Here is a 22,326-nt window from a genome sequence, read left to right as displayed (position 1 = left end):
CCCCAGGACCACCGCGACTGCTCGCAGGTTATGGCAGGTGACTGAACTTCTGCCAGTGGTTGTTTTCCCCAGAAAACTGCCATGAGCTGCACACGTCAGCCCTGCTCAAAGAGCAGCAGCAGGGCTGTAAAGCCTATCTCTGGGACAGGCAAGGTTGGCAGTTTCAGGCAGCAGACCAGTGTCGCCTGCCACAGGTCTGAGCTGGGCAGAACCGGAGCAGGGAAGCTCCCATGAACCGTGAATCATCTGTGGGGTACAGACCTGCTCTGTACAGACACAGAGTGGCCCCAGTCAGACCTGCCAGCCTAAGTGCTGTGACCTCGATATGGAGTAGCAGCCTATTGACAGCTCCTGCTCCCAGACGTGTTTAACTCTCACAGCAATGCCTTCTAGATGTTTCCCCACAATCAGTTACAGTCTCAGTGGCTGATGCCTTGTTTACATGGGAGCCTTGTCTTTGTTCTCGAGATCTGCCCTTGACTTGCTGTCAGGTGTCAGTGTGCGGGGGCTTCAGGCTCTCTGTTGGGTTATTTATGCAGCAGTTCAGACAAAAAAGAACCAGTTTAGAGCTGCCAGTAGATTTTAGTTCTGTGTGGGAGGGGAGGGGAGGAGAGGGGAGGGGAGGGAAGGCGAGAGGGGTGATGCTGTGTGTATGGCAAGCAGTGCTTTGCAGTCCCTCTGGCAGGGTCTGGCTGAGCAGCAAAGAGAGCCTGGGCTGTGACAGCTCCCAGAGTGGCTCGGAGTCCTCCCTCAGTGGCTCAGGGTCGAACCAGAAGCCCAGCAGTTTGTGCTCTGGAGTTGTTGGCATCTGCCTGGGAGAAGTAAATCAGATTTGACTTTGTGTCTGCCTTGTGGAAAGAATCTGCCCATCACAAGGGTCTGCGTGAGACTGAGGGAGCCAGGGGGTTGTGGGTCAGGGGACACATTGGAAGCCCTGATCTCACCACTCTGATGGGCACAAATAGAAATAAAATATGTTTTCTGTCAGTAAACAGTGCCGAGTGTGACGTCAAGTTATTGAGGCCAGTGAGCTCATCTCCAGGACCCTCTGTGCAGAAAGCTGAGTCAGTTCCGGCCACGATGAGCTTTGTGGAAGGAGCATTTTCCAAATGCTGTTTAGGGAAATCTTATGGAGAAAGTAAACAGATGTCTGACCCCAAAACCCTGCCCCTCTGCAGGCTTCTCTCATCACAGCAGCAGCTGGGGAAGAGACTGCTGGTGCAGCAGAGGGGATCCGCACACCTTGGGGCAGTGTCAAGGTGCTCCCGGCACTGTTTGGCAGGCACGTGGTAAACACCAAGTTTCTTGTTAGGCAAATTATTTGGGGAAGAAAAAGGATTAATAGCCTGGCCAATTGCCCCTGGGCTGGTGGGATGGTGTCCTGACTTGTGGGACTGTGTCCTAACTCTCAGAGATGGTGTCCTGATGTGCCTCATCTGCTCGTGGGGAGTCCCACTGCACGTGAGCTGTGTTCCATGTCCCCTCAGGCAAATAGTTTCCTCGGGGACTTCTCTCCCCCCCGGGCTGTGGGGCTCCTCTCTGTTGAGGAAGTGTCTTTGATCAGTAGAAATTAAACCGGGGAAATATTTTCCATTTGTGTCAGGATAAAAATGGCTCAAGGCAGGCGTGATTGATAGCTGAAAAAAACGGGAGCAGCCCCCGTGCTGTTTCGGAAGGCTTCCCACTGTCCTTGCTTACAGTAAACACCGAATATATTTAGCTGCAGAGCCCAGCATGACACAGCCTCTTACTGCAATAATAGCAGCGCCTTGTTTCTTTTCCTTTTTTTTCTCTTTTCTAAGAAATGGGATTGACTAGAGCTCCTAGGATGCCGGGTAGTGATTGCCTCATGGGGTTCACCGTGCCTCCTGCGACTCCAGTATCTGTGTTTGCCCTTGTTTACCAGGTCTAGCAGCTGTGGGCTGTGGTGACTAACTCGGCAAACAGGCGTTTGGGAGGCCACGGCGCATCCTCCGTGTGGCACCAGTGACGTGCCACCCTGCAGGCGCTGGTTAAACCCTGCTCCCAGCGTGACTGGGCACCCCGGGCACCAGAGAAATGATGACACCTTTGTCAGGACCTGCCTGTGTCTTGTTCCCGCCCTTTGTTTGCCCAGCACTAAGCTATTTTTACTCTAGTGCCAATGTTTGGGTCTCTGGCTTCTTTATTTACCAAGAGCTGTAATAGTGCAATGGTTTACATACACTGGCCAGACACCAAGGATTTTAGAGAAATAAAACCACTTCCCAAAGGTCCTTCTGGGCATCCTTTATCTAATAATGAAGACTTTACCATTTCCCAGAACCAGCAAACCATGGGAAAACACTGACTCTGGCCATGCCATCCTTTGGAAAGAGAGGAAAGCACCGGATGGAGTGAAGCAGGGGAGGCAGACGGGGTAGAGACACTCACCTGTCTGGTAAGGCAGGGAAGATAAAACACGACAAAACAGAGATTTCCTGGAGGTCACACAGAGAGCATGAATAAACCCACTCCTTCCTGTCAGAGGGTCCCTCTGAGGCTTGCCCACAGACTGCTCCACGGACTGCCCCAGCGACACGCGAGCAAAGAGCCTTCAGGACCAAGTACCAGAGCAAGTAATATGGGATGCTACAAATGGCAAAAAACCCCAGTGTTGGCAAGAGGTCCCTGCTGTCTCAGGGAGCTGTGTCAGTGTCCCAGCACAGCTGTGCTGGTGTCTCTGGGCTGGAACAGCCCTGTGTCATCCTCTTAGCAGTGGTGGCTTCTCAATCTGTTCCCCAATCCTCCTCCATATTAGGTGTAATTTAGCAGCTCCTCTCTCCTCCTCCATGCTGTAATTAGCACTTTTTGGCCTGTAATCACATCTGGCCTGCAGTCACTCTGCAGTCAGGCCTGCAGGCTCACTCTGAGCCCTTCCCCTGGTACAGATAAGCCTCTGCTTGTGCCAAGCTGAGTGTTCCGAGGGACACGGTGCTCCAGGCACGCACTGATGAACCAGCAGGACTGGGGCAAGTGGCAGCACCAGAAAGAGGTGAAGGCAATTATCTTCTGTGCTCTCACATCCCTCCCAAGGGGGAATTACAAGGCAAAGTTGGTTGTTTTTAGTAAATTGCTTAGAGACCTGTGGCTGAGGTGTGCAGGAAAGGAGCCCAACCAGGTGACAAGGAAGTGTCCCCACAGAAGAGCCCTGGGATGGTCCCTGATCACGGCGCAGGGACATTTGGGCCACAGGTGTGACAGCGTTGGGGGCTTGCGGCCTTTCCAAGGTACAGCAAATGGTTCTGCAGCAGGGCAAAATTTGGCATGTGGCATTCGGAGCCTGGCAGCCCCTGGGTGCTCCCGGGAATGCAGCAGGCCCGAAGCTCTGCTCCAGTAGCACAAGTGAAGCAGGAGTTGGGGGAGCTGCTCTGAGATAAACTCACCAGTGAATGGAGAAAGATGGGGATAGAAATGAACAATCCTGTCACACAGCAGGGACTCAGGGAGAGGAGTAGCAACCATGGCTCAGGCTAGAACTGGTCATGGCTCCAGTGGGACCTTCATGATGTAACAACAGCCTGGGGACCCTGAGATAGGGCTGAAAACTCCCAGACTCTTTAGGGAGGTTGATCATGAAAGAGTTTATAGCTTATGAGGAGTTTGTAAGGCAGCCAGGATGCAGATAATGGGGGATTTTAATTACTTAGATATTGATGGATCTAATAAGTGTGCAGCAAGCCACAAAGGGAAACCTGTGGCTGGAGGGGAGAGTGAGATTGATCTATGCACAGCATGTTAAATCACTTAAATCATTCAGAGGCTCTTCTGGCCCCAGCTCCAGGAGCAGAGCCAAGTATGATAAATAAGGCCAGAATTGGGAAGTGTCTAGAATCCAAATGTTTGTATTCCTGTTCGATTTCAAATATTCACAGGGACAAAAGCAGCAAAGCACTTGGCTGAATCTGCCTGGGGGCTGTGGGAATTCCTGTGGAGGGGGCCGGCAGCCCAGTGCCAGGAAAGGGCTGCCAGGCCCGTGGGCAGCTCAGGAACCTTTGCACAGCTTTGTCTCAGTGGAAGGTGACCTGGGTGAGACCCAGGCATGGCAAGGAGGGAACGAGAGGCCAAAGAAATTGAGAACGATGGAAAGTATGAGCAAACAGTGTGGGTGGGATGACGGGCTGGGCATGGCCCGGGAGCGGAGGGAGCCTGGCAGGCAGGGCTGGCCACCTCCTGAGGGCTGGTCCCAGGGCTGGTGAGGCTCTGTGAGGTTTGGTACATCGAAGGTGTGCCCAGGTGAGGTCTCTCCTGCCACCTTGGGTGTGCACCAGGCTTCCTTCTCCATCGCACAGGTCTGACCATCAGATACTATGGGGAAATCTCTGCTTAACAAAAGCAAGGAGTCAGGAGTCAGGTGGACACTCCAAAATGTGGCTGGAAGAGCTGCTGGGCAGCTCTGAGCTGCAGCTCCACAACGGAAATATGTGCCTCAGAGCTGCAGGGACAGGGCCTGGCTCCAGAGATAAGGGAGATTTCTGTGTGGGTGGCACCGATTTGGGGCTGGTGCTGCTGCTCTGGATGTGGACGAGGGCTGTGACATCTCTTCTGTTTTTCCATCCACTCCCTGGCAGGCGTCAGTCCCAGCTGACCCAGCAGATATTGCTCGGCTCAGGGAGATGGTGCAAAATCCGATTCTCAGTCATGTGGATCCTGGCCAGCCTGTGCATCCCAACCTCACTGCGAGATGTACCTGAGCTGAGGTCTGAGGGGCAGCACCTCTGAAGGAGGGAGGGGAGTCTGCTCTTTTGCTGCTTTTCCCTTGCTGAAATAACATTAATTCTATTACAGAGCTCTGGAAAAGGTCTTAACCCTGCCTGTTGCAGTACAGGGGATCTTGGGTGTCCCCTGTGCTCAGGTTGGGTCTGACTGAGAGAACAGCAGAGCCTGGACATTGCTGCTCAGGAGAGGTGATGGGTAGCTGTGGCTGGACTCATTCCACACATTCTGGGCTCCCCCAGTGCCTGCCAAAAGAAACCCTTCAGGACAGAGTGGGGCCTCAGGTTGGCAGCCTGTGGCAGCACGGTTCCCACTGGTGGGATGCAGCATGGATGCCAAGCACATGGTTATCCTGAAACACATTGTGCCATCTTTAGGCACAGGCATAAATTATTTAAGTGCCACGTGCTTCCAGTCAGAATGCACCTGAGACCTTAGATGTCTGTGTCTTGTGATCAGTGTTAGACAGCAGCAGTTTGAAAACTGAGAGAAATCAAAGCTCTCTTGGAGCAGCTGTCCCAGCCTGCTAGGAAAGCACACAGGAAAGGCCTGTGCCTTACTGTGGCTCACTACCTGGGTACTTCCAGAGTGGCAGGATCCTTATGGAATTCAGTTCCAAAGGAGCTGCAACTGACTGATTGTGAGCTGGCTGTGACAGAGCACTTGGTAGAGTGAACTCAGGCATGAGGAGCCTGTGTTCTGTAGTTTGCTGGCCTGGGACCGCCAGGGCTGACTCCTGCTCTGCAGTTTCTGAGGCACCTTCCTCATTCACCAGAAGGTGAGTGTGCCCTCCAGTGCAGGGAAACCCCTTGGCTCTCCAGAGCCCTCCAACACCTCCCTGATTTCCCATCTCCCCTTTTCTTTTCTGAGGTGACACAAATCCATCCTCCTTGCTCCTAAGGACCTGCTCCTGACCCCAGTGGCGTGGGGCAGGGGCAGCATGTGCAGGGAAGGGAGTTTGCAGAAGGAAGAAAACCCACCTGGGGGTCCTGTTGCCCTTCCTGGCACCGGTATCACTGCTGCCCAGCGGGGTTTGGGCATTTGCAGCATGTGTGGAGCCCCGTCCCCTGCAGGGCCAGCCTGCCCCAGCTCCCTCCGGTCCTGGCTGCGTTTCTCATTTAGATGGAGTGAATTTTCCCCTGGTCCAAGTTTGCTGTTTTCCTGAAATGGTCTGAAATGTAATAGACCAAGACAATCATCAGGATGAAATATCTCCTACATGAAATATGCAGCAGCTATTCAGAAATGAAGATCAAGTGGAAGGAGCGCTGCCAGGCAAAGATTTAAAGGTGCTGACATGTTCCCGTGGGTTGTTTACTGAAGTCATCTCTGAAGCCTCAGTTTTAGGCCTGCATTCAAAAAAAGAGCACAAAATACAATTTAGCAAGAGTTTAATAATTCAAGCTACAGTGTGCTGAGCTTCCTTCTGCCCTTATGGGAACGACATCTCATTTCAAAGGACCTTGACTCTCTTCTAGTAGTGCAGAAGGGGCACTGCCAGGGCTATTTTTGCACCAAGACACTGATTGGGTGTGAATCCTGCCTCTGGTGGCTGCGCCAGCAAAACCTGGGGAGGCAAAACAGAGCCATATGGCCTGATTTCCCTAAAGATCCAAATTCCAAGGAATCTGGGCGTGCTGACTTGCTAGAAAAGGGCATTGTGAGCACCTGCCATTATAAAAAAAGCTTTAGCACCGCTCTTGGAGCAAGGCTCTGCCCACTCAGCCCAGCTCAGTAGTGCGAGGTGAGCCCGTGCTGCAGCCTTGGGCCAGGCAGCGACACCCGGGAGCAGCCACGGCCAGCACAGGGACTGCTCGCAGGCCTCGCTTCACCTGCAGCGGGTCTGTATCAGAGGAGCCTCTAGACCGGGCTGACCCTGGCACCAGGCTGCGTGTTCTTCTGCTGCCGGTACCGAGTGAGGATCATGGGTTGTCAGAAGCATTTTTCCCATGCCGGCCCCTTGAGGAAGCCATGGGTTCCCATGTCCCCTACTACAGCACAGGATTATCACTGAGACTTAAAGTGAAGCCCGTGTGACCCCCAGAGTTGCAGCTTCTCCCCTGTGACATCCCGAGCCCTTAATGAACCAGGAGGGGCAATGGAGCTGGCCACGGAGAGGAACCCCTGTGCCCCGGTACAGCCTCTTCCCGTGAATACCAGCTTCCTGGACACCCCGCATTTATCCCACAGCCTGGCTCCCTTCTCTCATCCACACTCCTCTCGCGGCTGGGTTTGAGTGGCTTCAGCGTCACCCCCATGACGGGAGAGTTGGCGGTTGTTGGACTTTCCCTGTGGAGCAATCGTGGTCCCTTTGCAGGTGTGGAGGGAGAGGAGCCGTGTCCGGGTGTCAGAGGCTGGGGGTCACAGCGGGTCACTTGCCCTTCGCTGTCCCTTGCACCCCCTTCACCCCCCAATCGCCGCTGGTGTCCACCATCCCCATCCCTGCTGGCCCCTCTGCTCTCCGGCGCCGGGAGCGGCTCGGCCGCAGCCCAGCGCGGCTTTCTGCCGCCACCTGCTGCTGGAGCAGCGCCGCGAGGAGGTCGGGATGGACACAGGGCCCGGCCTCGCGGCTGGATCGGGAATCGCTGCTTTATTCGCCCGTGCAACCCACCCGTGTCTATCCGAGCTGCAGCCCCCACGCCCGGGGCGGAGCGGGGAAGAAGGGGGGCTTGGAGGGACACGGCTGGTCCCTGGGGCCGGGGGTGAGGTGCTGACGTCGGTGCCAGGGGAGGACCGTGCGCCCGTCCCGGTGCCAGGGGAGGACGCTGAGCTCGCTGTGTGCCTTCTGGGGGGAGGCAGCAGCAGCAGCAGCAGCAGCAGCAGCACTGTTCTTTCTCAACAGCACCGAACGTGCTCCTCCCGTCCCAGACGTGCACAGGTGGGAAGGCTGCTGCTGAGGGGAGGTTTTGCATCTTGGCTTGTGAATGGCAGACAGACACCGAAGCCCCTTGGCCTCCCGCACGCACTTTGGGCAACCCTCAGGGTAGGTCAGGCACTTATCATCCCCTCCCTGGTGGTGTTCCTGATGCTCTTCAGGAAGCTGAAGATGTGGGACCCACCAGTTCCTTTGGCCTCCAGGGCAGAAGGGGGGTTTCCCCCAGAGGGGCCAGCCCTGGAACTGGGCTCTGCCCGGCCGGCCTTGGCTTTGGCCGCCGCAATGGTGATGTACTTGGTGACGATGGTGATGTGGTAGGACCTGAAGTCTGTCAGTGCAGACACGCAGCGATTGAACGCGGCGCGGAGCCGCGAGTCCCCCGAGGAGAGCACGTGCTGCTTCAGCGACACGGCCCGCTGGATCTCCTCCACAAAGGCTCTGTGGGGTGGGGGCATGTAGTCCCTCATCCTGTGCAGGAAGGCAGCTGCAAGACACCAGCAAAGGAAGGAATAAGTTGTGGGTAAATGGATTAAAGACCCTGACCCTCTAAGAGAGAAGCTGGCCGGGAGCTGGCACAGTGTGCAGGGACCACTGACAGCCTGCACAGCCTCCTCTGCTCTGCCTCCAACTGAGTGAGAAAGAAAACCCATATTAGGTCAGTGCTCCATTAGGGCTGGTGCTAGTCCTAAAGGGCAGGGTTTAGCTCTCCTCCTAGCCCTTTGGTTTGGGGTTTTTTTGCTGGTAAAGTGGTTTTGCTAATTTCTGGTAAATATTTGTGTTGTGGGCTGGACTAATGTGGAGCTCTATGAATGGATGAGGTAAATCACTGGCAGGATGCCTGCACGCTCTACTCACTCATCTCTGGGCCCATAGAGAACCTCAGCAAAAAGCTGACATGCAAGAAGCCAGGTGGGCTCTTTTGTGAATTTACCATGTTGAGGAAGCACCTGCCAGAGCCACATTTATAACCTTTCTCCCTGGAACTGGGCAGAGCCTGGTCCCAGCCAGATTCCGCAAGGATGAGACGGGCTCATGTCCTCCTACCTGACAGAGCTGGCACAGTCGTGTGAATTGCTCTGGCTCATCTCTTCTCCCGCCCCTTATATGCTTTGGAAAAGGAAAAGCTCGTGGCTCACCACTGTCCTCACGGTGGCAGATGCCCAGGAGCTCATCGAAGGCGTGCAGGACCGTGCTCTGCGCCGCGCTGCCTCCCGAGTATGCCATGGGCTCCTGGGACACCCCCTCATAGATGAGCCCGTGCGGCATGGCAGGGTTGTCCTTCCAGCTGAGCGGGAGACACGGCAGTCAGGCAGCGGCCATGGGCTGGGGACAAGGGCCTGTCAGAAGGGACCCTGGGCTGGCAAGACTGAGCAAAACTTTCCTGGTCCAGCTCATGGATCTCCTCCTCCAACTCAGCCATGTCAGCCCTCCTCACACAGGAGATAGACTTGGAAATCAAATACTGTGCCAAGGCACACGATGAGGCCATGGGTGTAAGGTGAAATCCTTAATTTTCCTTTGCCAGAAGAGTGTTCTCTGGGATCTCCATGCCCTGGTGAGCACCCTGTGGCATGGTGCTGGGACACATTGCCCTGCCTGGCTGCACCTCCTGCTCCAGTTCAGTAAGGTTTCTGCAAGCAGAGGTGTGTGAGAGGGGAGGGGGCACTTGTCTGGGCAATAGTGGCACTATACATCAATTCCTTGAACACCAGCGGCCATTTGAAGAAGCAGGTAGTCACCCAAACACTCCTCTGAGCCCCTGAGGTTTGGATTTTCCTTTTTTCTTGTTACTCAAGGTGATGTCTTTGAAGGCATTTAAAAGATAAACAGAGGCCAGGCCCGCCTGCCCCTATTTATCTCTGCAGGTAACAAGGCAGGGATGGGGTTTCCTCCCTCTGAAGCCGCTGGTCCTGGGCAGGTCGGGAGTCAGCACTGCTGGTGCCTCCCACACACACCCTGAACTCAGACCCTGTCAGCCCCCCTTGTGCCAAAATGGAGAAGCACTCGCACCCAAATGGAGACAGAAGTTACGATTTCAGGGAGATAAAGTGCCTGGCACAAAAATATCTGTTGACCTTTAGCAGAATGCACCATTCTTTGAGGCTTTCAGTGCTGGCTGCAGTGTCTGTTGGGCTACAGGAACAGATTTTACACAAACTGCAGAGAAAATAGATTCATTATCAAATACCAGAATATTTTTAGTTCTCCCAGGATCGTATTTATAGTAACCGCTACTAGTGGGAAGTTCTTATAAGCAGAAGGGAATTTAAAAGGCATGTTTTCCCAGGCTGATGACCATCCAGACAAGGTCAGCTTGGATAAAAAAGGAGAGAAACCTAATCATGATGCATGGAGCCTTTTACTCGGGAATGCTGAGATATGATGGAGAGAAATAAAAATAGAATCCCCCCTGAGAGGCCTGGGACTGAGCGTCTGCAGACACTGCAGCCCCACAGGGATGCTGAGGGATGGCAAACACGCCGTGCTGGGCTCTTGGGGCCGTGGTTCTGCCTTGCCAAAATGGCATTTTCAGTATTTGGCGGGGGGGGGCAGATTTTGTTTTTTTTCAACTGACAGAATAGTAACAGAGCAGCAGCAAGAGGCTTGTTATGGATGTTTCCTTAACACGCAGTGGGAAGAGCTCCTGCTCAGCTTTGCAGCTTTGTGTACACAGTATGGAAGTAAAGAGAAATTCCTCTTCTCCTGTCAAAACTGTTTGGCCAAGAGCAAGAATGATTCATTTGTGCACAATTCTGGCTGTTGGGGCCGTCAGGGTTGAGCTGAAGTGTGGGATGGAGAGAAGCTGGAGGGAGGCAGACCCCAGCCCTTGGCCACAGTCCATGCCCAACTGATCCAGTGCCTAGGAATTCCTGAGGGACAGGATCATGATGCTCTTGGGAGCATCACTGCCAGACACAATGCTGGTCCCTTCCCTGCCCTGGGGGACCCCATATCCCATCTGCCCCTCCCTGCACATTCTCAGCTCCCCCCAGCCCTGGGAGCTGCCAGCACAGTGGCTCTGGAGGGAAACAGGCAGCACTTACCCAGAGAGGAAGATCCGGATCACAGTGTAGAATACTTCTGGATCCACATAGTCTAGGAGGAAGTCAATCAGATCAGAGGTGGTGGGCGGTTACACCAGCATGTGTGATGAGCTGCAGCACGCGCAGGCACCAGCTGTTCTCACCGTGCATCCGCCTCAGCGCCTCACTCATGGCCTCGATGGCCCCTGCCAGCTCCTGCAGGGCTCTGTGCAGGGTCTCCTCATCACACTGCCGGATGGCACGAAGGGTGCCGATGATTGCCTGTGAGAAGAGGGGAGGGAGAGCACCAAGTGACAAAGGGGTAGGAAGTCCAGTGGCTCTGGACATTTTCAGCCAGCCATGCCAGCTCTGCCCCTTCCCCAGTCCAGGTTCAGGGGCAGGAACACCTTGTGGGTGCACCTCTGGCACTTTACAGGTAAGCAAAGAGCCCTGGGACAGAGCAGTACCCACCTTAATGCCAGGCACAGCTGCCTTCTCAACAAGCAGGGTGACAAGGATGAAGCCCCGCAGGCTCTCTCCCCCAGGCAGTGTGATGATGGTGTCCAGGTTCCTGCACAAAGGGGCCGACGAGAGGGATTAGGGGGGGTGGTGGCTCAGGATTTCCCTACACACTGTGGGACCCACTGAGCCCTGGGAACAAAACTGTCCCAGACTCCAGAGCCTCATATCTGCACCCTATGTAGAGAGGGCTGACAGACAGTGAAAAGGGTAGCAGGACTGCTCTGGTTTAGGGGGACCTGCCATCCTCACTGTGCCCTCCCCATGGCCCATGGCCACTGGATCTGTGCAACCAGAGCAGCCAGCGGCTCTGCCACGGTCCCTGTGCTGTCGTGGCAGTGGCACTTTGGTGACAAACACTGTTCTTGTGTGCACACATCAAAACAGGTTCAGCCCAAGCAGTGCTGGAGAGCTGAGTCAATCCAAACAAAACCAACACCATTAGAAAATAAATGAGCATTAACTACTTACTCGATTTCCAGAGGCCTGAAGGCATTTCAGTCATGGCCAACAAATGCACAAGAAAAGAGGGGAGAGAGAGGGAGTGGGAGAGAGAGATTATACATGGTTCTAGTGACGGGCCGTGCTCTGCAGGGAATAGAGGAGCTGTCCCCAGGGCCTGCTCCCAGAGATACCCATATTCCCACAGAGTTCCTGTGTCCACACCCATGAGGCCGACCCCAGCAAAGGTGGGATTCAAAGGGTTTTGGCAGAACAGGAGCAGTTTGGCAACAGTCTGTCCCCAACCCCTGCTCATCACTGCTGCCCAGCCGCAGGAAGAACCGCGCTTCATCCACTGCCATTTGCCTGTTTACCCGTTGGGGTCCTTCCTCCTCCAGTTGGCCAACACAAAGTCTGCGTGGCTGAGGATGGGCGGGAGGCCCAGGGCCTGTGAGACCTCCCAGTAGGGGACGGCGAGATTTCGGGGCAGGACCTGAGTGGCACAAAGCACAGGGGAAGATGGGGATGTTGTCGGGCTGCTGAAAGGTGCCTGTCTGCAGGCAGCAGCCAGGCAGGAGGGGACACGCTCCTGCCACAGCCGCAGGGAAGGGGCTTTGCTCCCATGGGATAAGTTCTAAGGGAGCAGCATCAGCTCCCAGACCCCAAGGAGCAGGTGAACCTCCTCTACCTTGCCTTTACCTGCACGGTGCCCTCCTCGCCCTCCTGCCAGACGTAGCCCATGGTGATGCAGCTGAGCACCAGGTGTGCCAAGTGCAGCTCCTCACGTCCTCGGAGGTGCTGGGTGCTCAGCTGCGGCATCTGCCAGGGAAACCCTTGGGAGCAAGGAGCAGAGCCAGCAATGCCAAGGCCCCTGTGGTGGAGGGGCTGCCCTGCCAGCCAGGGAGAACCCTCCTAGTGCTTCTCCCCTGCCTTTGAGCCTCCCTTCCCACCCACTCTGCAGGATTTGCTCCTGCTGAACTGTTGCTAGTTTGTGAGCAGGGACAGTAATCCGTGGGATTTTCCTCAAAAAGGAGTCCCTCTCCCTGGTGCTGGCATGCCCATGGGAGCAGCTGATCCCTGTGTGCCAGAAGGGTCGAGCCTGGCCATAAGCTCATAGAGCATCTGTGCTCCTTTGGCAGGGAGCATGGCTGGGATGAGACATGGTTCTTGTGACACCTAGAGGGACCCTGCTCCAGCTCTTGCTGGCTGCTGAGCGCTTGGATCTGATGCGAGAGTTATTTCTGTGCCGATGTTAAGACTTTGCTGGCGCCTGGTGTCAGCCATGGCTCAGCACGCATCTGTGCTGCCAGGCTGCTTTTCCACATGTTTTACAGACGCTGCTGTGTCAGACCAAGGTTTGAGAGAGCTCCAGAGGCAGGAAGGAGAACACCATACCTGGTGAACGCGTGAGCGGAGCTGATGGCTCATGATCAGCTGGGGCAGTTCATGAGCGATGTCCATCCAGGGGCCGTAGGATGCCGGCAGCTCTGTCTTGGTGGAGAGAGGCAGAGGGAGGGCTGTGAATGTTCCCCGGGCTCCCAGCACCCACCCAGCCTCACACACCACTGCTGACAGCTCGTGTCCGGTTCCCTCTCCTGTAAGATGAGCCTGGGTGGTCACAAATTAATGGATGGTGAACACGATCTGTCTGTCCCCACGCACTCCCACTGTGGAGCCAGGCCAGTAATAAACAGCCCAGACCTCCTCTTCTGGTGTTCCCCAAAATCCTGTAGAGCCAAGGCCAGTGTGTAAATGGCAGAGCTCCTTCACCTCTCCTCTGTGCTGCTTGCATCCATTTAAAGGGCAGGAGTTTGTCCTATGAAACTGCCTTGGGTGCCAAAATAGCACCTGTCTTCCTCACTGCTCATTGTAAAGTGTTATAGCAAAATGCTACATCAAAGCTCCCCCAGAAAACTGCTCACCAGCCCCTCTATTTTCCTGTCTGCCTCCTGTGGCATGCAGATGGGGAGGCACAGCCAGCTCCTACCAGAGGATCGGGAAGCAGGAAACCAAACTCCTCAGAGACCTGAAACCTGGTCAGTGCCAGAAGCAGTGGGGGCTCCTCCGTGTCATCGCTGGCCTCCATTGCTGGACACTGGCTGTGGTGTCAGGATGTGCTCTGGCCTGGCCACCGCTGCCAGTATGCGCTGAGCCAGCACTGCGAGCGCCGGCGCAGGAGCGCACCTTGTCCTGGGGGGAGTCGGGCCTGGCTGCCCAATGGCCAGAGGGCCTGAGCAAACACGGGTAAAGGTTGCTGATAAGGCTTTGTCGTGGAGCAAACATTAAACTCTGTCCCTGTGGGCATCTGGCCATGGGAAAGCCTTGGGGGACCTGTCTCAGGGGAAGCAGGGGCTGTGAGCTGGCTGCCCCCAGGACCACCCTGAGGCTCCCGTGGGATGGGAGGTGGCCTGAGGCAGCAGCTCAGGGGCACTGCTTCTGCAGCTGGGGATCCCCACGATCCCAGCAATGTCAAACCTGTGTGCAGTGGGCTGCTGACCTAATGGTGACAGGCAGGAGCCAACCCTTAGCCTAGGCTGGTCGATGCTGGGAAGCTCATGCTGCCACCTGGCCAGAGATGCACGAAACACAGCAGATGCTGCTGTTTTCCCCATGGTGCTGGGGGTCACTGCCAGTGGGGTCCCACCACCTGAGGGGGGTTCAGCAGGATGCTCTGAGCAGGGCCTTCCCAAACAGCAGCTTTCTGGGGGGAAATCTGCCCTGTGAGTGCTGCCTGTGCAGACAGGGGCCAGGGCTGGAGGTACTTGTGAGTGCAAGGGAAGGGAAGGGCCAGGGGTACAGACAGCAGGATTGACATCTCTGGGGGGTGCAGGTCCAAGGGCACTGCAGGAAACAGACTGTTCACACACAAAACAGAGGTGACACCCTCACAGTCAGCACCGCATCCACCACATCAGCCAGTGGCCTTCCCTGGTCCCCAGCTCTGCTGAGGAGGGGGGCCATGAGCCCCACACATCCACAGTCATGCAGGAGAGGTCCACTTCAGAGGCAGCCATGGCACCTAACCTGTCCCTGCTGGACAGTCCCCAGCATCAGGCAGCTTCACAGCCCTCACAGATGGGCAAATCCCAACCACCACCATGTGCCCACAGAGAAAAGGGGATGATCTCAGCAGCTGTGGCCCCTCAGCCCCGAGAGCAAGGTTAACTCTGCAAAAAACACAAACGGTGTAAGCATAAAACCACGGGGCACTGGCCATGACATCAGCTTTGCCCAACACCTTTATTTAGTGCCCATGGTGCTGCCCAGCGCTGGCTCCGGTGTTGGGTCCGTGCCTGTCTTCAGCTCCAGGTCTGGCTCGAGCTCTAGGTCTGTCTGCAGCTCTGGGGCTAGCTCTGGGTCTGGCTCCAGATTTAGCTCCAGGTCTGGCTCCAGCTCCCTGTCCCAGCTGGTGCTGTGGGGGGACCTACAATGGTGCCTCAGCCCTGACTTGACTCAGGGAGAGCCTCAGCCTGAGGTCACCTCAGCCCTGGGGAATGTCCTCATGTCCCCAAGGGAATCACCTCATCCCCTTCCCTCCTCTCTCCAGGGATCCCCTCAGCCCTCTTGGGGGATACTGCGGTGCTCTCCCACAGCCTCCATCCCCCCAAGGATCCTGCAGCAGGCAGGGCCCCACTCACCCCTCCGTGCCCGGTGGCTGCTGCCCACGGCACTGGCCCAGCACCTGCTGCCGCCACAGGCCGAGACCGAGGGCCACGGTGAGGACGAGCAGAACGAGGCTGGAGCCCAGCACCAGCCAGGCCATCTCCCCATACTCCAGTGCTCGCTGCAGGGACAGGCCTGGCAGGAGAGAGCCCAGCTGGGCACAGGGCACTGCCAGCCCTGCCCACGCCGTCCCGTCCCGGCTGCCCACGCTCACCTCCCTCTGTCAGCTGGAGGCCGCTGTCCGTGCTCCCCCCCAGGCGGGACCCCTTCCTCTGGCAGTCAGGAGGCTGCCAGCCCGGGTGGCAGTGGCAATTGCCCTTATTGTTGCACACCTGGAAGGCCCAGGGGAGGGGGCATGGGTGTGCAGGGAACACATACAGTCTGCCCCCCCAGCCCCAGCACCCCGTGGGACTCACGCCATGGCCGTGGCACTTTGCTTCGCTGTCACAGCTATACCCCAGCACCGAGTGTGGGTGACATGTGTTGTTTATACACACCTGGGAAAAAACCATGGCAGCTCCAGCCCAGCACTGCCTCACCCATACAGTGCTCAGCACCTCAGGCTGTGGCCCAAAGGGGAAGGAAAACACACTATTTAAAAAAAAAACCAAAAAGACAAAGAAGCCACAGTTCTGCCCTGGGGCCAGGTCATGTTTGGTGCTCACACCCCACCAAACCTTTAATGCAACGTTTGCATGTTTTTACATTGTTTTTAAATATCAAGCATACTGCTGCCAGGAACAAGTGTTTCTACAATTGTGTCAATATCTACAGTTTATATTTGTCATTTCAGATGATTACAAAATATTTCCTTACCCTTCCAGAGCCACACTTTGTCCCTGGAGGAACCAGAAGCTGATCCAGCGGTGCCGATACATTCAGGTAGCTCAGAGACACACACAAATGATGCCGCACTCGGGCGTAAATCACAGCGGCAGCAGCCGATGGGAAGGGTTGCTGGGATGGGTACGTGCAGATTAACTTCCCACACCTGAGATCCCTGGAAAGCCAATTTGCACAGGATGTGTATCAAACACACACAGACACACACAGATACTGCCTGATGAACACTGAAACATTAAACAGCACAGTCTGGAGAGAAAACATCAGCAGGACTGGGAAGTCCAAGGAAGGGTCTGTGACACAAGGAGAGACACCATAATGAGGAGAACACACACAGAGCTATTTATTGCTTCACAAATCTCACCATAAACTGGAGTCTTGACACTTCTCTTGACTGTCCAATCCCAATTAAACATGCATTTTAGCAGAGCCAGTGCCCCCTGCCCAGCATACCTCCAAGCACAGGGCCGGTACCCGTGTCTGTTCTTGAACCCGCAGTGCCCAAACCTGTCCCGCTGGCTGTTAATCTCCTCATAACAGACCACAGGAGCATTCTTTGAATCTACAAGTTTAGCAATGATATTTGTTACAGTTAAAAGGAACACAAAGGAACATATTATTGTATCTAATAACTTCATTTTCTGTGATTTAGAGAAAACATACCTATCCCTGCCCAAACCCCCAGCAGTCCCGAACCTCAGAAATCACCAGGGGAGTAGCAAATGGGGAAGTTCTCTGAGTTTGCCCACAGAAAATAATTTGCTTTCTGTTCTTTACATTGTTATCTGTGAAGCACTGGGGGACCCTGTTAACCAGAGCCAAAACAGAGCTTGAAATGCTTTTCTAAAGCTGTGCCTTCCCTCCAGGTGCCCCACTCTCACCCGAGATTGGTGCATTGAAGAGTACAGGTACAAACTGAGCATCACGATGCTGCAGCCACCCCTGCCCCTGGGCAGTGCCAGTGCCACCAGCACAGCCTGTTACCTCTCCCGTAGAGCTGCTTGCACTGCAGGTCTAAGGACTGGCAGCGTCCCTGGTAGCAGTAGCCAGTGCCACGCCCACAGTCGTGCCCATCCTGCACGTACAGGTCAGGGGGGCAGGAGGCGGAGGAGCCGCTGCAGAACTCGGGCAGGTCACACTGGAAATCGGCGGCCGGGCGGCACAGCGAGTTCCTCCTCTTGAACTGGAGAGGAGGAAGAGCTCTGCAGCCTCCCACGCCTGCCAGCCTGAGCCCACACAACCCCTCCTGATGATGGCCTCAGGGTCCCCTTTGAGGCACTCAGGTGACCACACCTGTGGGACACTGCCCAGGACAGTCTCCCAGTAATATTCCCCCACAGGAGTTTCCAAGAGCTGAACTGGGAAGCCCAACTCCAGGAACCTTTCCCATTGCACAGCAGGAAGCTTGGCTCTATCCCTCAGCATGGGAATATATTATTTCTCCAAAAATAAAGAATGATTTTGTGATAATTATAAAAATGTACCTTACCTGACAACTTTTACAACACAATCCAGAGGAACATTTTGCTTTCGGCTTAAATGTACATGTTCTAGTGCAGCACTTGTCCTTCAGGCATTGCTGGGGACACATGGCAAACCCATGTTATTTTACTTTTTTGTACCCCCAAGGTTCTCCTCCTTCTCCCCATATTACTTGGGCAATATCCAGCAAAACAAATGGGCAAAGCAGCCACCAGATCGGTGCCACGCAGAAACAATCTCAAACCCAACACAAGCCTTCCTGGGCTGCTCCCCGCTGCAGTGGGGCTCCCGATCTCAAAGGTTTGTTACTCCACACGCGCTCACAGCACGGATGCAGGGGTTCAGCCATGACTCCCACGGCCCCCACCTGGGCTGTGCCGCAGTCGCACTGCTCGCCCGGCTCCACCACGCCGTTGCCGCACACGGCCCCGCTCCGGCGGGACAGGCGGGGTCTGTCGAAAAGGCACGCGCCTCTGCCCTGCTTCAGGAAGGTCTCAAAGTCCCTGATGCTGCAGTTACTAAAGGCTTTTGCTCCACTGAAACGGCTGAAATAAAGCAGTTATCAGCGCACATGTTACACATTCACTGCCCCTCACTCTCTCCAAAGCTCTGCGCAAGTCAAGGGCTCGCCCAGACACTGGCACAGGGTATGATGGCCCCAGGGGTCTATTAATTCGCCTGATCTACAGCTCATTATTAACAGAGATTGAAAAACATTCTGAAGTACCTTCATTTTAGAGAGCAAAGGTCTCTTTTGCCAAATTAAGCACTAAATTGCTATTTAATCAATTCTTTTTTTCTTCTTAAAGGAATAAAAGCAGGTATTTCTTCACTGAAATAGTGGTCAGGCATTGGAATTGCTGCCCAGGGAGGTGGTGGAGTCCCCATCCCTGGAGGTGTTCAAGAAATGACTGACATGGCACTCAGTGCTCTGGTGTAGTTGACAAGGTGGTGATTGGTCAGAGGTTGGACTCGATGGTCTTGGAGGCCTTTTCCAACCTAAGCGATTCCATGAGTCTGTGATTCTAATTTGTTGTGCTTTTTGCAATGGAATGACATTTGCAGAAGACACCTCTGACAAAAGGACACCATGCAACAACCATCCCTGTCTCCCACCTCATTTGCCCCAGCTCCTGCAGCCCCACGGGCAGGAACAGCAAACTCACAGCGCCTCAGGGCTCATGACGCAGACGCGCCCGGGGCAGCCGCAGCCTCGGGAGCCCTCGGAGCTCATGCCCAGGCTGTGGCCCAGCACCTGCGCCAGGAGCACGGAGAAGGACTCCAGCGTCACGTTCCCGTGGTACTAGAGGGAGGAGAGAGATGAGTTGCCAGAGCGGAGCGTTCCTTGCAGAGATCCCTGCTCCAGATGCAGATATTCCACATACTTCCATCACCCCTGTTCCTGCTGCCCATGGCTGAGTTCACAGCCATGTGGGCTGGTGAGAGACAGGCAGAGGAAAGGTGGGACCATACCAGGGCCACTGTGGCAGCAGCATCTCTCTGACATGCCGCTCCTGGAGCCGCTGCGCTCATGAACGCTCCTTGGTCCCTGTACCTGGAACAGAGGCATGGTCACCAGTGGTCCCAGGGACACCCTCTCGCTGTGGGTAAGTGGGGATCTCAGGTCTGTACAGCCCAAGTCCCCTTGGTGCCCCCGACTGTTCTGCTGTCCCCATGGGGAGCTGGGGTGGGATCTGTGTGGTGGGAGGCTGGTGCCTGGTGCTGGGCAGGGACTGGGGGCTGCCACCGTCCCCATCTCCTCAGCTTGGGTGGGTGGGAAGGGATGGACGGCACCATTGCAGCTGCTGCATCGCTAGGAGGAATGTCTTGGAAGAAATACTTCAAGAATATTAAGGATTTAGGAAATACAGATTTTTAAAAAAGCATTTGTCAAAGGAGTCTTTTATATTTCAACTTACATTGGTTTGACTAATTGCTCCCATGTAACCTTTAACACTAATGAACCTTTATCTTACCCTAAGAGAGAAGCAATGTTGTGCACCTGTGGCTCCAGAGACAACTGTTTCCACTGTAAAAATCGCTGTAGAAGGTCATCTGTGTCCCCTGCTGTCGATACTTTATTCCCCTCTGCCCACAGCTCCAGGGAGGACAGCACAATGGTGATGTTAAGGGGATTAAACATCTGAAAGTATAAGAGAGGAAACATCTGCTCTCACACCTTCCCTTCATGCAGAGTCACTGCTCTGCACACAGTAAACACGTGGGAAAAGCAAATTGCTGCTGTCAGTGCCTCAATGACACCTGTAGCCAAAAATAATGAACACACCTGAAGAATAAAGAGATACAGCAAGAGGCCTGAGCCAAAGTCCAATAACTTCACAAGTGTTAGGGGTTTGGGGAGTAACTTCTCATTACACAAGTGAACCATAAGACCACCAGTGGAGTAAAGAACAGGATTGGAAGTTGGTTACAAGCACCTGAGAGCAAGCAGGTTAATTGGATCAGTGAGATCAGGGATCTGCTGCACAGAGAGGGAAGCAACCCAGGAGTCCTCAAAACGCTGGGGTTTGGCTCCCCTAAGGCAAACTGCCTGTACCTCTGCAGGAGACATGGCCATCACATAGGGAAAGATGTTCTTTTGTGGCAGACTAACACATCCAGATGAAAAACCTTCTCATGAAACATGGAAATTTTGCATAATATCCTCCTAAACCTAAAAGCAGCTAAGAAAGAGGTGGTCACTGCTGACATCAACACCCCTGTCATCCCCCATCTCACTGCAGTATAACCCAGACTTATGAACTCACGTTGTTGATTAAATTGAAAGCCTGGATTATCTTCTGTGTCGCAGCATTCGGGTCTGATCCCATATAGTTGTACTGAAAAACAACCCAAGAGGACACAAAGGCAGACAAGGTGCTTACCAGGGTGAAGCATGACAATGTTGGAACACTGAAATGATTCCCAACACCAAGCCATGGAGACACGAGCTACAAATTCGTGTTCCTTCTTTCCTACAAAATCCACAGTACACGTAATTTTTCAAAAGGGAAAACAAATCCGTGCAAAAGCTGGGAAATGTTACCATTTCCGTGCTCACAGAAGTCAGGCAAACACAAGGAAAAAGTGGCTGGCATGGACTTACCAAAGCCTTGTCCAAAACCACGTACACTGTGAGGTATTTGGGAGATTGTGCAGCGGCCGAGAGGGGCTGAAAGAAAAAATGGGCTCCAAAGTACAGATTCTGCATTCTCTGATCACCTCACTGCTGCTGTTGGCTGTGCTTCTCTTTGAAGTGTCCCTTCAAGGCTTTTGTCCAAGTGTCTGGCCAAAGCTTCCAGCAGGGTCAGACCCCTCCTCACAGGACAGGGACAGCAGCAGCACTGTGAGAACAGGCACCGCTCACCTCATCATCCCCATGGGCCTTGTCCAAGATCTCCCAGGCTGCCAGCCCGCCGAGCCCTGCCTCAGGGGGGCTGTGGGCCAGGAGGGCCTCTGCCACGTGCTCCTCACTCACTCGGTACAACATGTGCTGGAATGCAGGGGAGTAGCCCAGGGGCTCGATCCCATAGCTCACGTTCTCAAACTGCAGCAAACCCCTGCCAAGGCACCAGCACCGGCCCTTCACCCCTGGGCACTGGGACAGCTGCCCCAGCACCAGCTGCCTCCAGGCCGGGCTATCCCTGGCCTCCCATGGCAAAGTCCTGGCAAGTGCCCACGGGGAGGGCAGCACAGGGACAGTGCTGGTACAGTACCTGAGCCCTGAGCAGGTGTTGAGGGTCACTGCCGAGCTGGGGAAGCCATCAATGTACCCCCAGTAGTGGCAGCCTCCCTATGACACAAGAGAGGACAGGGAGTCCCTTCCATGGCTGGGAAGGTGATCCCTTTACCCACCACCCAGACCGCTGGACTGGCTGCCTTGGACAGAGACACTCAGAGCACAAACAGCCCAAAGCAAGGCCAGGTTACCTCAGTGTGGGCAGAATCAGAGTGCAAAGATCCCTGCTTGCTGGACGTGTAAGTCTGGAAGTCATCAGATAAAAAGGCACTAAAAGAAAAAGGTCCAAAGTGAAGCACTTAAAACAGCATCCATTACCCAGAACTTCTCAAGCTGCTTGCGGGTCCTGCAGCCACCAGGGAACAAGGGGAACAAGACAGCTACTGTCAGTGAGGGCAATGTCAGGGCCAACTCACTGCTGCTGCAGGTGGATGGTGTACGGCCTCCCCTCAATCCTCAGGATGTAGGACACTGCATCCTTGTGCATACAGAAAAGCAGAGAAGGGGAGAATTAGGAAAAGGGGACTGGAAACAGCATGATTCAACACCTGCTCCGAACACCAAGGGGGAGCAGAGAGGGGGTGCTGTGGTGACACTGTTACAGCTGCCACCACATCTGTACTCTCCCAGCCCTCCTCTGCAACTGAAGACCTCCCTTCTCCCAACCGCCCCAGAGCCCCCCCAGCACCATGCCTGCTTCAGCCCTGCTGCTCCTGTTGTGTTTGTCCCCAGCTGCTGCGGGATTGTGATCTGGGACCAAACCTGCCCACTCAGAGGGGACAGAGACCCCCATGGCTGAGCCCAGTCCTGGTGGGTGGGGGGCTCAGGGGGACCCTGTCCCTGCAGCAGCTCCAGGAGCAGCAGGAGCAGCAGCGGTGGCATTGCACAAAGTGGCCCCATGGCCGGCCGGTAACAGCCCCACCAGTAACGGCCCCACAGCCCACCAGTAACTGCCCCCCAGGTAACAGCCCCACCGGCACCAGCCCCTCCCTCCCCTAAAGCAGAGG

General features: G+C 55.0%; 2 protein-coding genes across 5 annotated transcripts; both read right to left on the bottom strand.

The window, feature by feature from the left end:
- Positions 1–7,309: 7,309 nt before the first annotated feature.
- Positions 7,310–13,805, bottom strand: LOC138121828 (indoleamine 2,3-dioxygenase 2-like). Of its 4 annotated transcripts, none has more exons than XM_069035693.1 (10): positions 13,580–13,805; positions 12,988–13,083; positions 12,292–12,411; positions 11,967–12,085; positions 11,623–11,637; positions 11,104–11,203; positions 10,797–10,914; positions 10,654–10,705; positions 8,746–8,894; positions 7,310–8,093 (listed from the first exon to the last, which is right to left on the bottom strand). In XM_069035693.1, the coding sequence occupies exons 1-10, from the start codon at positions 13,676–13,678 to the stop codon at positions 7,723–7,725; spliced, it is 1,239 nt and encodes a 412-aa protein (XP_068891794.1). In that variant the 5' UTR covers positions 13,679–13,805; the 3' UTR covers positions 7,310–7,722. The 4 variants fall into 4 exon arrangements, with proteins under 4 accessions (XP_068891794.1, XP_068891796.1, XP_068891795.1 ...); XM_069035695.1 differs by having other exon boundaries at positions 12,988–13,079; positions 13,580–13,668; XM_069035694.1 differs by having other exon boundaries at positions 12,988–13,079; positions 13,515–13,597.
- Positions 13,806–14,836: 1,031 nt separating this feature from the next.
- LOC138121827 (disintegrin and metalloproteinase domain-containing protein 18-like) lies at positions 14,837–21,918 on the bottom strand. The gene is given in 19 exon segments (XM_069035692.1): positions 14,837–14,859; positions 14,862–15,004; positions 15,231–15,390; positions 15,470–15,587; positions 15,672–15,752; positions 16,072–16,255; positions 16,552–16,660; positions 17,083–17,281; positions 17,588–17,677; positions 17,948–18,125; positions 18,747–18,883; positions 19,054–19,135; positions 19,557–19,723; positions 20,349–20,420; positions 20,687–20,752; positions 20,948–21,140; positions 21,297–21,373; positions 21,511–21,589; positions 21,736–21,918. Coding segments are annotated over 19 exon segments (2,229 nt in total). The 5' UTR covers positions 21,807–21,918.
- Positions 21,919–22,326: the final 408 nt, after the last annotated feature.

The sequence above is a fragment of the Aphelocoma coerulescens genome, chromosome 22, assembly GCF_041296385.1.
Source record: "Aphelocoma coerulescens isolate FSJ_1873_10779 chromosome 22, UR_Acoe_1.0, whole genome shotgun sequence".
Taxonomy (NCBI): Eukaryota; Metazoa; Chordata; class Aves; order Passeriformes; family Corvidae; genus Aphelocoma; species Aphelocoma coerulescens.
Note: the sequence above shows the minus strand (reverse complement) of the source record. Positions and strands in the feature narration are given on the sequence as shown.